At 40.5% G+C, this 17,656-nt stretch overlaps 1 protein-coding gene across 1 annotated transcript in view; it reads left to right on the top strand.

Moving 5' to 3' along the window:
• The window catches only part of METTL16 (methyltransferase 16, RNA N6-adenosine), a 56,959-nt gene extending 39,693 nt beyond the window's left edge, over positions 1 to 17,266 (top strand). The window contains exons 7-10 of the mRNA XM_059907428.1: positions 2,638 to 2,707; positions 3,974 to 4,063; positions 14,986 to 15,159; positions 15,715 to 17,266. Of these exons, the coding sequence (XP_059763411.1) occupies positions 2,638 to 2,707; positions 3,974 to 4,063; positions 14,986 to 15,159; positions 15,715 to 16,338 (958 nt within the window). The 3' untranslated portion in view covers positions 16,339 to 17,266. The remainder of the gene's footprint in view (positions 1 to 2,637; positions 2,708 to 3,973; positions 4,064 to 14,985; positions 15,160 to 15,714) is intronic.
• Positions 17,267 to 17,656: the final 390 nt, after the last annotated feature.

Here is a 17,656-nt window from a genome sequence, read left to right as displayed (position 1 = left end):
TGCAGCATGCATATGGGATCTAGTTCCCTGAACAGGGATTGAATCCGGGCCCCCTGCATTGGCAGGTGGACTCTTAACCACTGTGCCACCAGAGAAGCCCTGGCTTGCATTATTTCTGATGAGAAGTCTGATATTAAATATTTATCTTTATTCTTTTGAACAAAAAGTGACTCTACCCTCTCCCTGCTTTTAAGATTTTTCTTTTTATCTCTAATTTTCCGTAATTTGATTATAAGGTGCCTTAGTATGTTTTTTGTTTTAATTTTTATTTTATATTGGAGTAGAGTTGATTAACAATGTTGTGTTAGTTTAAGGTGTACAGCAACGTGATTCAGTTATACATATAGATATATCTATTCTTTTTCAAATTCTTTTCCCATTTAGGTTATTGCAGAGTATTGAGCAGAGTTCCCTTGTGCTATACAGTAGGTCCTTGTTGGCTATCTGTTTTAAATATATAGTATGGTTTTCTTTATGTTTCTTCTGTGTGGAGTTCATTGAACTTCTTGTATATGTGTTTATAGTTTTTATCAGTTTTGGAAAAATTTTGACCTTTTTTTCAAATATTTTTGTCCCCCTTTTGCCCCTTTTCTGAACCCCCAGTTATGTGTACTGCTTGATATTGTCCCATTGGTCACTGGTGCTGCGTTTTATTTTTTTGGTCTTTTTCTTTTTTTTTTCCCCCCCCCTGTGTGCTTTATTTCAGGTAGTTGTTTTGCTGTGTCTTCAAGTTCACACATCTTTTCTTTTGCAGAGTCTAATATGCTGTTAATCCCATCTGTGAATTTTTTATTTTAGAGATTATAATTTTCATGTCTAGAAGTTCCATTTGGTTAGTTTTTATATCTTCCCTCTTGCTCTTCATCATGTCCATGTTTGTTATGGAGCATATTTCTAATAGCTGTTTTGATGTCCTCATCTCCTAATTCCATCATCTCTCTTATGTCTTGGTCTGTTTCTAGTGATTGATTTTTAAATCCTGGTTGTGAGTCATTTTCCTGCTTTTTTTATTTTTATTTATTTTATTTATTATTTTTGGCTGCATTGGGTCATTGTTGCTATGTGTGGGCTTTCTCTAGTTGCGGCGAGCAGGAGCTTCTCTTCATTGCGGTGTGTGGGCTTCTCATCATGGTGACTTCTCTTGTTGCGGAGCATGGGCTCTAGGCGCACGGGCTTCAGTAGTTGTGGCACACGGGCTTAGTTGCTCTGCGGCACGTGGGATCTTCCCAGACCAGGGCTCGAATCCGTGTCCCCTGCATTGGCAGGCGGATTCTTAACCACTGTGCCACCAGGGAAGCCCTCCTGCTTCTTTCAATGTCTGGTAGTTTTTGACTGGATGCTGCACATTGCATATCTTATGTTTGGGGGTGCTGCATTTCATTGTATTCCTTTAAAGGGTGTTGAACTTTGTTTTGATGGTTACTTGAGTTACTTGTGATGAGTTGGATCCTTTCAAATCTTGCTTTTAAGCTTTATTAGGGTAGATATAGAACAGGCTGTAGCCCATTACAAAGCAGTATCCTTTCCAGGACTCCACTAGATGCCCCTTTTATTAACAGGGTCTTTCTGCTCTGACTAGTAGATCCACAAACTAGTCCCAGCTGTCTGGAATCCAGGAATTGTTCAGCTTACTGCTTTCTGAGAGTTCTTTCCCTAGCCTCCACCCCACACATGTAGATCATTCTGCAGAATATTCCAGCGACCTCCTCTGCAGGTGCCCAGAATTCTCTCCGTATGCAGCTCCTTCCTCTTATATTTTGCTCTTCACATTCTTACTGCCTCAGCCTCTCTGAACTCCAGTCTCTGTCTCATCAATTCAGCAAGATTATTGGGTTCTGTTTTAGTTTCCTTTCCCTGCTTTGCAGCTTGGGAATTTCCTTCAGGCAGTAAGCTCTGGCAGTTAGTTACAGGGCTCACCTTGTTTGTCTCTCTGAGATCATAGGTCTTCACTGCAGTTGTCCAGTGTCTGAAAAATTGTTTCATATATTTTGTCCAGTTTCCTAGTTTATGGTGGAAGGGCAATTTCCTTACTAGTTAATCCTTCATATGCTGAAGCAGAAGTCCTGTATAAATTTTATACTTTGCAAACTTTTTAGAATAATCAGAAGAAATAAAGTCTGTCCTTTTACCTTTTAACCAGTTCACTCCATCTTCATACTCCCTCTTCTGGATTTGTATTTGCTATAGAAGAAATTGATTTCATGTTCTGTTGAAACTTTAATGCAATATATATTCTTAAGTTATTTGCAAGTGAGTGCATCTCAAAATACAGGTTCATGCTAGATTTTAGAATTTCTTTTAATATGGTGTGTGGCGGGGTGTATATGCATGTTTTTACTGTTGTTTATTAACTAATTTCTGTCCCAAAGCTAAATGACCTTCATTCTGAGCACACTGCAGGTGAGACCTCTCTCTCTTACTCTCTTTCCACATACATACAGCACTAAAATCATTGGAGAGGCTAAGTGGCTTTTTGTTTAAGTTGCTTTGGGCTATTGATACAATTCTTGTTATTGTCACTTGTAACTTAACTCAATATTTGTTTGCTACTCTTATCTTTTTCACTTGAGTAATGCTTAACTGTAAAAACGTATAACCACATAAACAGTGTTTGACTTGCCTGATTCCCCCCTCCAGGTGGTATAGCTGTATGCTGGGAAAGAAATGCAGCCTGGCTCCTCTGAAGGAAGAACTTCGAATACAAGGGGTAAGGCTTTGTCATTACTATTCTGGTGTATCCACTTTTGATGGTACTTGGAGTATAGATAGAACTGTCCTTTATACCTAAAAGCTCTAAATGTGTTTTTTGTTTGTTTATTTTTTAATGTTGTAATTTTGGGGCTAAAGGGAACTTTTTATAAATTATTAAAATAAGGCCTTCTTTGACCAATAAGAAAAGATGGGGAAAACAGGATGAGTAGAATGTCAGAGAGAAACCAGACATCAAAAAACCTGGTGTCTGGTCGAATGAGGCACCTAAAAATTGTATACCGCAGATTCAGGCATGGATTCCGTGAAGGAACAACACCTAAACCCAAGAGGGCAGCTGTTGCAGCATCCAGTTCATCTTAAGGATTTCAGTTATTAGTCACGCAATAAATGTTCCGGTTTTAAAAAGAAAAAAAAAAAACAAAAAAAAAAACAAAAAAACAACAAAAAAAAAAAACCTGGTGTCTGCCTACCACTGACCCCACATCTGACTCCATTATAACTGCAGAAACTGAAGCTAAGGGGCTTGTTCCAGGTCACACGTCTAGTTATCACCGAACAGCTGAAACCAGAATGATCTTCAGTCCGGTGTGTGATCTTCACCCCACTATGGTGTGACCCACACAAGTTCAGCCCCTTGCTTTTGTTTTGAAAAGCAGGTGACAAATACATACTTCCCCAACTCCCCTCCCAGTTTATGGTGTTTGGGCATGAATAGGCAGGAGCAGGGTGACTTTTACAGAGAAGGGGGTCAGATGTGGGTTCAGCGGTAGAACCAAGTTTCTGATTTCAGTTTTCTCTCTGACATTCTACTCATCCTATTTTCCCCACAACACCTTTTCTTTGTTAAAATTGTAACAGCTAGAAAGTAGTTCTGTTTTCTTTCCTAAAATCTGGTAGACAAAAGGGAGACTAGATAGCTGTGTCTAGCTAGGCCTTAGAGGCTCTCTTTCCTAAACAAAAGAACATTTGAATCATTTTACCAGTGGTTCTCTGAAGGGCTGTGTTTTGAGTGTTTCATATATTGGACCTTCAGGCCAGAACTATAAATTCTCTCTTGTGTTTTATGGCAGGAAGAAAGCCCACAACTTTATTGAGAGGTAATTTATTCATTGATTATTAGGCAGCTGTGCGTAACTGTTTTTGGACGGTAGTGTTTGTTAACTGATAAAAAGAACGACCAACATATAATTTAACATGAGGCAGGAGCCAGAAACATAGTAGAATTACTAGAATGATGAGATGCTGTGTTTGCTGGTTTCAGGTTCCTAAAGTCACCTACACTGAATTCTGCCAAGGTCGGACAATGAGGTGGGCTTTGGCTTGGAGTTTTTATGATGATGTAACAGTACCAGTAAGTAGAGACCTTCCTGTAGCTTCTCTGAATTCCAGCACATGGTGGGTTTTAGTAGGTCATAAATGAACTAAATCTGTACTGTCCTGTTTTCCTGAAGTTTGCCCCAAATGCTTATGTCAGAATGGAAAGGGGAGGGGTTGCAGTGGGGAAATGAGGAGATGTTGGTCAAAGGTTATACTTCCAGTTGTAAGATGAATAAGTTCTTGGGATCTAATGTACGGCGTGGTGACTATAGTTAACAATACTGTATTATATACCTTAAAGTTGCTAACAGAATAGATCTTGTGTTCTCACCACAAAAAAAAAAGTAATTATGTGAGGTGATTGAGGTGTTAACTAACCTTATTTGGTAGTCATTTCACGATATTTGTGCAACAAATCATCACAATTGTACACCTTAAACTTACACAATGATATATGCCATTTGTACCTCAATGAAGCTGGAGAAAAAAAAAAAAAAAAGAATGGAAAGTGGTTGTAAACCAGACATGGTCCTGGAAGGCTGACCGTGGTGACTGTGGAACCTTTCTCTGTGAGTTTGTGCAACTCATTGATTGTTACTCAGCAGACATAAATGAATTGGAAATGCATCTTTTAGGAATTAAAAAATTCAGGTACAAAAACTTTGTGGGTATGATTATTCTGTTAGATATTCCTCAAGCACTGAAATTGAAGTCTGTTTATTTTCTCTTAACACTGCTGTTTTCCTAGAGTAGCTATCTCCTGGGGTTCCTGGTGGATGTAGAAATTACCATTTGGGGTTGCAGGCTTTTGATGTGTAAAACTTAGAGATCATTCCAGTGAAGGGTTCTGTCTCGGCTTTAAGATTAGCACTGGAATACTGATCAGTTTTGAAGCTGGGTGATAGTTCATTACCCTATTTTGTCTACTTTGCATGTGCTTGAGCTTGAACATTCTTCCGTAATAGAACGTTTTAAAACATGATTTGTTCCACAAAATTCTCTTTGTCCTCTGTGCTGCTATATGCAAAAGAAAAATGTTTCTGAACTGCTTAGACCGAATAATTTTTCTGGGCCGTGCTAAGAGGTGGTAATAGAATAGCATCTGTTTGTTCTCACATTTCCCTTGGAAGAATGATTGACTTACTGTTGCCTGGAGCTGTACGCCTTAACGTTCAGGCACACGTTGCTCAGCGTGGGCTGCTTCTTCCCACAGTATTTACGGAGGCCTAAATACCTGGTATTTAGGTATTTAGGTACCTGGTACCTTGCCGTCTCTAATCCTCTGTCCACACCACAGGCTTGTTCTGGGTGCTCCTCTCCCAAGGTCTTGGCCACGCTTGGTCTCCAGAGCCTCTCTTAAATGTTGCTGTGTCTATGAGGCTCTTTCCTTCTCCCATAGGGCAGAGGAGTAGAGACATGTGCAGAAGTACAAGGGGATGATTTGCAGATGTTTCTGAATACATGAGCTCAGATTTGAAACTGAGCCTTTCCTTCCTGTGCTCTGCAGCTAGGTGTGCTGCTGTACTGAAATAAGTTTCCCAGTCAAGTGTGATTGGCCTGCCGATGGAAGCCTAGACTTGCCTCTGTGCCATGCAGTAGGGTATCTAGAGGTTTGTGTTTGAAATTCTCACTGGTTAAAAAAGATGGTTCTGCTTTTTTGACCTCCCTGAGGGATTATCCTTTCTGTTGTCTTCTAGAACAACACTAGGGCTTTCCCACCAAATGGTTAAAATCATTAGTAATGTCCTAGCTTATCCCTGTGCAGACAATAACAGCTGCAGAAAAATGGAACTGCACCTGTTTTCAAATGCTTTCTGTTTAACCTGCTTTCTGCACTTGTTGGTACCACAGGCAGAAGAGCTGGTAATGAGCTCTGGCACTCTTCAGGCCATCTCAGGGACCAGCGTCACCCTTGCCCTCTTGGATTAATAGCTATTTCAAATCAGAGTATCAAAGAGCACTATGTTTCTGGGTAGCAAAATCAGCTTACTTTCCTTGCTCCCTCCCTCCCTGTCTTTTAGGCTGTCCTTGAGCCCTGTTCATAGTTTCAGCCATCAAAGAATGCCTCTTGCTAAGGGCCTCAGGTTTCTCCCATGCCAGAGTACTCATCCCTCCCCACCACTACCCCCAACCCAAAGTTGTTAATAATGCATTCCCAAGTGTTCCATTAGGTACACTTAAACTGCTACAGGGAAATTGGCAATTTCTGATTTGTGGTAACCCAGCAACAGTTTCTTAGCACTGGTGCCCTTGATCAGCATCTGCTTTCCCAGGGGTAGTCCCAAGGCACTCGGGACGTTTTTAGTGAACTGTCCTCTTGGTTCTCCTTCCCTCTACCTGGACCTCTCCCACTCCTTGCTTTTTGAAATGGTCACCTCATTTCCTCCTCTTGCTCCTGTCAGTGGCGGGGAGGGAGGAGGATATGCTGCTTTAGGTGAGGAGAGGAAGCCAAGGACTAGAGCTAGTTAAGCAGAAATATTGACCTACTTCCCCATCCCACCCCCACTCCCGCCTTTTTAGGGTAAATGTGCAAGTTACTATGGCAACTAATGTTTTCACTTCTCTCAGGCCTACTGATTCGTTTCTGTTGGTGCTGAATGCTGAAAAATTCTAATTCACTTCTGATTCAGGTGCCCACACTAAGCCCATTGCTCTTGTCTGGATTTATTTTAACAGCAAAAAGATGAGTCCTAGTGTTGATAGAATTTTGTACATTCATTTCTGACTGATGACAAATATAAGGAAGCATATTGTAAGGACGGTTCTTTACAGAATTTTAACAAGCCACTTATAATGCCTCTTTGTCCGAGCTTCTCCTCTAGTTGCTCAAGGCATTATTTTAGGTTTGCTTTGCTTTGCTTTCAGAAGTTTGACACTTGTTAAAAGAAAAAGGGAAAATAATGTAGCCGTAGTAAATTGTGCACTCTTGGTCTGAGCATTGCCCAGCATTTTTTTTTAAAAAATTATTTATTTATTATTTTTATTTTTGGCTGTGTTGGGTCTTCGTTTCTGTGCTAGGGCTTTCTCCAGTTGCGGCAAGCGGGGGCCACTCTTCATCGCGGCGCGCGGGCCTCTCACTATCGCGGCCTCTCTTGTTGCGGAGCACAGGCTCCAGATGCTCAGGCTCAGTAGTTGTGGCTCACGGGCCCAGTTGCTCCGCGGCATGTGGGATCTTCCCAGACCAGGGCTCGAACCCGTGTCCCCTGCACTGGCAGGCAGACTCTCAACCACTGCGCCACCAGGGAAGCCCCACCCAGCATTTTTTAAAACCAGGAACTCTGGTTTTAAAAAATGACCTCCCTGGGTTCAAGACATTTCCTTTGAGCCTGGGTCTTTCCTGTCTAGGGAGTGATAACTAGAGGGCTTTTTGGAGAACAAGTGGAGGGAACAGGTCAGATTAATTACATAACCTTGTTAGTGTCCGAGTGGGGCTCTTCTGATAGTGCTCCACGTACTATTCCACAGCTTCTCAAACTAATTCTAGACAGAGGAGGAATTCCGTGTTGGTGCCCAGGGGATGACAGTTGGGGGCAGATGTAAGGCTGGTACTTCAGGGTTCTCTCTCATTTTAAACAGAGCTGATCTGCTTTTGTCAGTATTATGTATTAATTTTATTTATTGAAAGGATTCTGCTGTTAAGACACGGTTAGAAAACCAGTACTATACCAGACTGTATATTGTGCTATAAAACAGGTGTGACGGTTAGGGAGCTGAGCTCTTGACCAAAACCAAAGCTAAGGCTCCTCCTCTTAATTACTTTTCTTATTAAGTGTGATGTTCATTGTGATAATACTGAAGGAATAAGATACCATTTTCTGTACCTTATGGTGATTAGTTTTATAGGGGAGAAAAACATGTGAAGTATTGATGGAAAATTTTATATATGAGTAAGTAATGAAATGAATGGCAGGGACCAGAATGGTGTGGACTTAGGGAGTTCAGAAAAGGAAATGGTTCAGGCTGGGCTAGTGTGAGAGGACTTCACGGAGGAGGAATTGTCAGTGTCTGACTCATAGTTGGTGCTTGATAAGTATTTGTTGAATGTTAAAAGGAATGATGTAGGACTTCTACTAAGGAGCAGCATTGCAAGCAGGACGTTAGTAGGTATAGTAGATTTAAAGCAGTGGATATAGTGCTTTAAATTGTGATGTGAATGCTTCACACACATTATGTCATTTTAGTTAAACCTGACAACAGTCGAGTACGTGGTATTATCCCCACTTCCTAGATGAGGAAATTGGAGGCTCTAAAAAGTCAGGTTGGAGCCCAGATTAGTCTGATTTCACAGCCTAAGCTCCTACTCACTGTACTGCCAAAGGACTGCCTTTTATTCCAGCCTAGCCATATATTAACCTACTCAGGCAACCCTTCATCACCTTGCTTATAGGCCATCCCAACAGCCTTCCATGTAACAGTCACTTGGATTCATCCTAAACTCACCATTCAAAGAATGTATAGCTCCTCAGTGGCTCCTTGGGCCTCCCAAATCTGTCTTTGACTTTCCCTTCCGTCCTAATTGCTCCCTGTTTTCCTGACTGTACTGTCTTCTACGATATTAGAAGTCCACGGTCTTCTCATGATGCCAGAGTCATAACTGACTTTGTACAGCCTTTGCTCACAGCCCTTTCTCTGATCCTTCCTGTGAACTTCCCTCCACTGCAGCCCAGCTCAATTCCAGCTTCTGCATAAAGCCTTCTTAACCATGCAGCCCATAGACATCTCTCTGGACTTACCTCTTTCAGTCATTTGTATTCTGCATGAACTTCTTTGTGACCTAGTAGTTTGTATTGGTATTCTGTTTAACTGTGGCATGGTGGATAACACCAAAACTATTGCATAGTGTATAGAAAAAGCCTTTTGTGTGCTGGCCCCTGTCTAGCTTTATGTTGAGCAGGTTACTTTTCTAAGTTTCAGTTTCCTCATCTATAAGATGGGGGTAATAATAGTACCTACCACATAGGGTTTTGAGGATTAAATATAATTAACACAGTGCCTGGCATATAATAAATGCTCAGTAAAATATATTGTATTGTCATTCCCTACCATTCCTTCTCACCCACCTCCATATTTGATGCCCCAATAATGTTGAGCTTCTGCTCTCTGATCCCTCTCCAAGAGATTCCTCTCTGACCATCAGACTCTCATCTATCAAGTTAGTTCAGATACTGCCACCTGTGAAGTTTGCCCTCACTCTTCCTAAATTGATATTGGGATCCTGCTCCTGTGTTCACTATTCTTTGTCCATATTGTGTCTTCTATGTGGCATCAACCTAGTATAGTGTCTGGTCCTCAAATAATAATTATTAAATGAATGAAAATGAAGGAATAAATGATATGGTACAGTGACTCTCAGACTTTTCGACGGAAGTATCAGCTATAGGAGGAAATGTTTTCTGACAAATCCCTGGGCATCAAGGTGACAATAAAGAATTTCCCAGGAAGCACTCGGTACTCGTGAAGTCTCTTCTTTTCTCTTTAATATGCATTTGAATTTTGTATTCTATTCCATAATATATATCTTTGTTTTTAGTTTTTGAAGTTAAATAATTTTAATATTGAGTCGATTGACTGTCTAGGAAGACACCTAGTATTTACCTATCAATCACCCACTTTAACTGTTGACAGCTCATGGCTATTCTTGTTTCATCTGTATTCCATATACTCCTTCCCACTGCCCTGATGATTTTGAAGCAAATCTCAGACAGTATATTATCCATAACCGTTTTCATATTTATCTGTAAAAGGTGAAGATTCTTTTAAAAAAAACATAACCACAATAATTCATAATTCTTTCATGTTGGCTGTACAGTTGATCAAATTTTTCTTACTGTCTCAAATGTTTTAAAGTTTGTCGAACTAGAGTCTTACTAAGTTTTACGTGTTGCCGTTGATTGATATATCCTTTGAATTGCTTTTAGTCTGGTTGCCCACCCCCTCTTTCCCCCTTCTCTCACCCACTCCCTTGTAATTTATTTGTTAAAGAAACTGGGATATTTGTCCTATAGAGTTTTTTTACATCTGAATTTTTCTGAGTGCATCTCCGTGGTGTTAGCATGTTCCTCAGACCCTGTCTTTCCTGTAAATTGGCAGTTAGAGCCAGAGACGTGATCAGATATTGTACAGTCTTGATCGGAGGGGGGGAGACTGCTTTCTAGGTGGTGTGTGGTATGCTTCAGAACTTCCATCAGGAGGCACATAATGTTTGCTTTTGTCTTCTTGCAATGTGAGCAGTCATTGATGATCATTGCCTGGATCCATTAATTCATTTAGAGTTGCAGAATGTTGATATTCCGATTCTATTATTCCTTCTTTATTTATTGCTAAAGTACTTACAAAGAGAAACTTCCCCTTATCAATTATTTGGTTACGTTGAGGTACAGTTCATCTGGTGAAGGCAGGATAAATGCTTGATTATTTTGCTTTACTTTTCAGTTTCAAGAATAATGAGTTAGTGGTTCCCTAGCATCTCCCAGAAGTGACCAAAGAGGGTGGTTTAGGTTTTGTTTTTAGACTATTATGAACTCATGGATTTACACTTCAGTATTTTTCAGTCTGTTACACTTATTATCTTTATTGGTGCACAGATTATGTCCCATCTTTGGCCATGGAGTGTTTATTCAAGTTGGATGCTGAGTCGTCTTATCATACTAGGGTCTTGGGTAGCTCCCTTGCTGTCTAGTATGACAGGTTGCTCCTAGTTCATATTTTTTTTTCTTCCCCAGAGCTGGCAGCAACTATTTTTCGATTTTCTTTTTAAAGATATAATACATCCTAGTTCAGACTTTCTATTTAGTTTCTACTTAACTTCACCAATTGTCTGTCTATGTCTCCTGTTGAAAAATTCCATGCCAGAAATCTCAGTCCTTGACCATAATTAATTACTCATTTGTTTTGGCCCATGATACACCACGGCAGTCTCAAAGTTATCGTCACCAAATGATTTGTGAAAATAGCTTTTTTTTTTTTTTTTTTTCTTCATTCTTTTGTCCTTGGGGACTGTCTCATGATGGATTTTAAAGTCATTTGGAATGTTTCCTTTTTGTGGGTTTATGCCACCAAGTCTGTACACAGTTACGTTCATTTGTTTCATTCTACTTCATACTTTTAGGGATTGCCTCTTTTTGTGCTATTTAATTTTGTTTTGTAATTGTAAAAGATATTTACCCATGGTTTCAAAATCAAATATTGAAAAGGATATAGTTAGAAGTCTAGCTTCTTTCTCTTGTCTCTTTCACCCCAATCAATCCCTCTTCTCCTCGGGTTACTGTTTAAACAATTTTATAATTTATCCTTCCATTGTTTTTTGTTTGTTTGGTTGTTTTACTACAAAGAAATACACATGTAGTTATAGCCGCCCCTTCTTAGATAGGTACCATTCTACATAAACTTTTCTTCCCCTTGATTTTTTACTTTTTATTGTTTTTGCATATATCTAGGAATGATAACGCAGACATTTTAAAAACAGTAACCTGTCAGATTAGGTAACAACAGAAATGCCACTGGGCTGTTAATAAGGAAGCCACACTCTTAGACAACAAAATATTTTGTCCACTTCATGGCAGCAGAGCTGATACACATTTGAATAAGGCAAGATGGTCTGACTGTCCTTCCCAGCGCACCTTCTGTGTGTATTCCAGCCAGGTGTCAGTGTTGGCTGCTTGGCTTTGTTTCTCCATAAATGACAGCCTGTGCTGAATAACAGCTTACAGACATTCTGCTTGTTCCTGGAGGACCTGGGGCAGTAGCCATTCAGAGTATGGGAGAGCAGGGAAGACCCCAGTGCAGTAGCCAAGAGCACTCCTTTCCCCTCCAGACCATTCTAGAAGCTGCTTTGTATAAACGAGGAGGCTGTGGCTTCATGCTCAGCAGATCTTAGTGATTGACTCCCTTCTTTTCCTGCAGATACGAGGGAGCTCTTAAAGCTTTCATGCAGCCTGTGGCTTCATTGGGAATTTCTGCGTTAGCTGTAGTTAACAGCAGAGCTTCAGCACCATAACACATGCTACACGGAATTGTGTCAGGTTACACCTAATTTGAAAGTCTCCTGACTAATTGTACCACTGAGATCTAGAAATTAATGTAAGAGTGAGGATTTAAGAAATTTAAAGACAGCTCTGCTAGGTAAAGCATATTTTAAAAATTGAAGAACTGTTATTGTCCAATTTATGGTTTCAGTCTAGTAACACTTGACGCTCCTCCCCCTGTTGATTTTTATTCATTGAATCCTTGCAGTTCAAGCAATACAAATTTACAACTCCCCACCAAACTTCTTTCACATTGTAATTTCAGGTGGGTAATACAGTAGTTCATCTTCTAATCCAAAACCAGTTGTAAATTCACCTTCTGATTCTTTCAATTAAACTGAATTAACCATTGTAAATTATTGATTTTTAAATTTATGCTTTAAAATGTTGAATTATTTATGTTACTTTGTCTTCTAAACTATATTATGACAGTTTGAGTGTAGAACTCTTCATTGAAAATATTTGTGGTTTGAGATTTAAAAGCATATTAGCAAATTAAGATCATCTCAATTGGGGAAAAACAGACAGCCTCTATTTACTGGTGTTGTAACAGGGTATATATATACAGTTACCTACTGTTGAACCTGTGGGGTTGAATTTAACTATTAATTTCTTTAAGACCTGCTCCTGTATTTTACTCTGGCCCTGCCTACTAAGAATTTACAGTACGAACGAGAAAGGGAGAGGAATGATTGCTATAAAACTTTGATAATTTCTAAAGTATAAATTATCTGTCTCTTTGAGTGCCTACCTAGTTTCTATAATAGAGTAAAACTAAAACAATCCTGAGAATATGTGTGTGTATTAAAACAATTCACTAAAAATCTTCAGAAATACCAGGTTTCTTGATTGACCACTGTATATGGAACACTGGAGCCAGGATGCAAGGTAAAGGATCCATATATGAGTTAGAGAAGGTTTCATTTTAGTACTGGTGTAACAAGGCAGTAAACTGTTTCGTTGTTTCTGACTCCCTTAGAACTTGTAAAGTGGATCCTTGATAGAGCTCTTGTTAAGTTTGGTGAGGATGCATTTTTCTCCTTTAGTTCTAGAAATGATGATGAGTCCATTCTTACTGTTGGAGAAGAATAGTGCAGGAAATGAGAAACACAGCAATATCTTCACTTTGCTGATTGGAATTTGTGAGCACAAATGATTACCACCTCTGTCAGAAGAGAGATGGGGCGTTATCCTTTTAGCAATATTTGTAGATGACCTTTGGTGTGCTGTCAGGGATGGCCCTGTGACGGTGACCTTTCCACGTTAACAGCCTTGGATGTCAGGAAGTGGAAGGGGAATCTGATTCTTCTCCCCCATCCTCCTCCTAAAACACCACCATCTTTTTTCACCCCCAGCTTAATAATCATATCTTAAGCTCCTTAGTGCAAAATGTTAGGCTTTCTGTAATTGTAGAAATTATGTTTCTTATGCTGGGTGATTGAGTAATAACAATACTACTATCTTCATGTCAACATGAATTTGTCTCATCTTGTCTGAAACATTAACTGAGCAAGTTCAGACTCAGGGCTTAGAGTCCACCATTCATTTCTCAAGAGCAGGCTTCTGGCTCATACACACACCCTTTGTTTTTGGTCCTTTTCTTCTAAGCTTGTTTTCTATTGTTCTTTAATTTCCATTTTTTATTAGTTAATATCTGGTATAAAGAGAAAATGTAGATTGTTTCTAAGAAATACCATCTAAAAGTTTTCTAGCATAGAATAAACTGGATATTTTGTTGTGTATGTGTGGGGTAGGGAGTTGCTTGTTAGCTCCTATAAGGCCTCACCCAGTAACTGGACCTGACTGTGTGTGTATATGGACGTGCTCTGTCACTGTTTCCAGGCAGAACTGGAGTTAGCAGCACAATTATCACAGGCTTTTTTTTAGGAAAAGATCTTCAAAGCTGACTAGGTGTTTCCTTTTTTTGAGCCTTTCTTCTTATAATCCTGCTCATTTTGACCCATTAACCTTAGAATTAGCTTAATTTTTTATAAGTTTTGATAAAAGTTGTCTGTCTCTTAAAGTATCCATAATATATCTGGTCTTAACTGAGTCATTTAAAAAAATTTAGCAAGTTTTTACTTTAAAGAAATAAACTTTAAATACAGCAGTGTCACTTGGTTTTTAAAATGGAACTTGAGTCCCTCTAGTGGGTAGAGTGTAAATCACTTTCCAAGCTTGAAATTTAAAGAAAGACGACAACGTTGAGTTATGTGGAACCAGCTTTCAAATCCACTGTTCTCTTCGGTACTGGTGTCCCCTCACCCCAGCTGAGAGGCAGTGCTTAGCTAGCCAATGGCTTGGCCCTAATGTTAACCAAGATTCAGCGTCCTTTTCCGCCCATGCAATTCTGGTGGCCCTGGTCATTCCTGGCATGTGATCTCACAAGCTGTGGCTCACCAGCTGCTTTCTTTCAAGCCTTGGCAAGTATAAACTCAGGCTACAAGGTGGTGATTTTAAGCCATGCATTTCTTTATAGAAAAGAACACAATGCCCTCGGGGTCCTTGAGGTGCCATGAAAGAAATACTTGCACAGGCCTGTTTTGGGCACAACAGGTAGATTAAGGACATTTAATAAGTGGAGGAGTTACATCCTGATAGCCAGAACACAGGCAACATGGTATGGCAGAAAAGAACCTGGCTTTGGGGTTCAAATCCTAACTTGACAAATACTAACTGTGTGACCTGGAGCTGATTACATAGGCTCTCTGTATCTTAGTTTTTCCCTTCTGTAAAATGGGGAGATGATAAACCCATTTTGCAGGGTTGTTTTGAGTATTAAAAATAAATATGCAAAGGCCTTTGTGTTTTTAGTGCTCTGTGATTGGTAGCAGAGGTCATGGAAATTTCCCAAGCTGAATTCATTATAAGGCATGAGATTTAATTATTTGGATAACCTTTCTTCTTCTCCCATGCCTTCTTTTTCTTTCAGTCACCACCAAGTAAGCGAAGAAAATTAGAGAAGCCAAGGAAACCCATTACGTTTGTAGTATTGGAATCTGTGATGAAAGAATTATCCCTCAAAGCATCGTCTTTGGGCTCTGAGACAGTGGAAGGCATAGTAGTTGTGACAACATGGATTGAAAAAATTCTCACCGATCTGAAGGTACCTGGTTAATAAGCACATTGAAGAAGTACTTATAATAATCTCTTTTTTCTTTTATTTTTTTCTTCTATTTTTGAATTTTTAAAAAAGTTTATCTTTGGCTGCGTTGGGTCTTCATTGCTGTGCGCAGGGCTCTCTCTAGTTGCGGGAAGCAGGGGCTACTCTTCGCTGCAGTGCGCGGACTTCTCATTGCAGTGGCTTCCCTTGTTGTGGAGCACAGGCTCTAGGTGCGCGGGCTTCAGTAGTTGTGGCACGCGGGCTTCAGTAGTTGTGGCACGCAGGCTTCAGTAGTTGTGGCACGCAGGCTCAGTAGTTGTGGCTCATTGGGCTCTAGAGTACAGGCTCAGCAGTTGTGGCGCACGGGCTTAGTTGCTCCGCGGCATGTGGGACCTTCCTGGACCAGGGCTCAAACCCGTGTCCCCTGCATTGGCAGGCAAATTCTTAACCACTGTGCCACCAGGGAAGCCCTCTTTTCTTTTTTAAAAAAGAAAGTTCTAAGGAGTTTTCAGAGGAGAAAAGTGATTTCCTATAAAATTCTGTTTTTCCTCCAAACAGGTCCAGCATAAACGAGTTCCCTGTGGAAAGGAGGAAATTAGCCTTTTCCTAACAGCCATAGAAAACTCCTGGATTCACTTAAGGAGGAAGAAAAGGGACCGAGTGAGACAACTGAGAGAAGTTCCCCGAGCTCCCAAGAACGTCATCCAAGCCTTGGAAGAGAAAAGGTCCCCCACTAAGGAGTCTGGCAGCAGCCAAGACTTGGCTCATGGTCCCCAGGAGAGTGCTCTGTGCGGGCCTGCTCTACAGGAAGACGAGTCTGCCACTGTGGAGGGCCATGGCCCAAACCAGGACTCGCTTTCCCAGGAGGAAAACCCAGAACCCATGGAGGATGAAAGGAGTGAGGAAAAGGGAGAGATGGAGGTTTGGGAAAGTTGTAAAGGCTCTAGTAATGGAGCCCAGGACCAAGAGGCTTCTGAGCAGTTCAGCAACCCAGTGTCTGAAAAAGGGAACCATCTCCAAAGAGCGGCTGGATGTTACCTATTCAAGTGTTTGATAAACGTTAAGAAGGAGGTAGATGATGCCTTAGTTGAAATGCATTGGGTTGAGGGCCAGAACAGGGATTTGATGAACCAACTTTGTACTTACATACGTAACCAAATTTTCAGGCTTGTTGCTAGTTAACTCCAAGCTTCTTGCACAGTAAAGCAGCTTGCTTTGGAGTGTAGCCTGTGGGGTGGCAAGCTGAATCCCACCATTGGCCCACTGGTAGCATTATATGGAATTATCTGAAACAAATTAATCCCTTTTAAACACCCCCCTCCCTTTTTTTTTAAGTTAACAGGGCACTGTAGTATGGTAGTTCAGAGGAAGAATTGTGGTTATTTGCATCAACAAAAAGCCATCAATAAACTCATAAGGGATTCAAACCTGACTTAAGCTGATCACCTTAGCTTTAGACTGGTTTTCTGAGGCCGAAAGGATTATTTTTGCAGTCTGATCCTGGTCAGAACTTACAGAGCATCACGCTCTCTCTGTCACCTCTGGTTGCTTCCTGAGAAGGGGTGACTTTCTTAACCCCCTGGTGGAGGTGGTATACCAGGTAGCCCTGTACCTTCTTCTAAAGTCACCTTTAAGACTGAAGACTTTGGGTACATATAATTGATGACCCCTGTGTCAGTCCTGAGAAGGGAACTGGCCTAATGGTAGGTGGCGGGAGAGTCAGGGAGAGAAAGCTCAGTAATGCCAGGAAGAAGGGCCAATCAGGAAGCGCCTGGAAACGTCAGAAACATCGGCATATTCCTGACTCTTGTCTGTTTTGATGTTGGTTATTTCAGAAACAGAATTAGGGAAGCAAAACTGCCAGATGTGACTGAGATACAGCAGAATGAAGCCATACCCCTACCTCCAACCTGTTTAAAGTACTATTTTGTAGCAGTTTTACTGGTGTGTGATTTTTTTTTATTTGTTTCGACATTTGAAGTGGAGCTAATATAAGAGTATTCAGAATTGAAAACTGTCAATCCTGTTTGAATCCTGGGGTTGGGGAAAATATTTTCTTGGCTTTGAATGGGTAAATGGTTGATGATTGAAATAAAAATGGAGCAAGATAGTTATGTGTAGTAAGTTGCTTAAGAAAGTCTCATCTATTGGCAGATAAGTTGTCGCTGATCAAAGATGGTTTTTTTGGGTTCCCTTGTAATCCCTTCTGTGTTTACCTGTTACCATTGGAGAATTCTAAGGTTGAGGTAACCATGGTCTTAAAACATGTTTCTAATTGTAGTGTCAGGGCTCGGCAGGAATGTCTCCGGAAAAGGAGTCTCTCTTTTATTCTCTTGGTGTCTCAGTTATCCTCTGCTGTGCTTGACTTCCATGGCTTGATTTTACACCAGCAGCCTAGGGTTCTATTTAGCCTGAAATTTCTGAGTATGGTGCCAGAGCTCCTTGCTATCTGCAAAGAAGACTGTGTAGTTAAGCCACAGTTTTAAAAGGTGGCATTGGT

Source organism: Balaenoptera ricei, chromosome 20 (assembly GCF_028023285.1).
Source record: "Balaenoptera ricei isolate mBalRic1 chromosome 20, mBalRic1.hap2, whole genome shotgun sequence".
NCBI lineage: Eukaryota > Metazoa > Chordata > Mammalia > Artiodactyla > Balaenopteridae > Balaenoptera > Balaenoptera ricei.
This window is presented reverse-complemented; position numbering and strand designations above follow the sequence as displayed.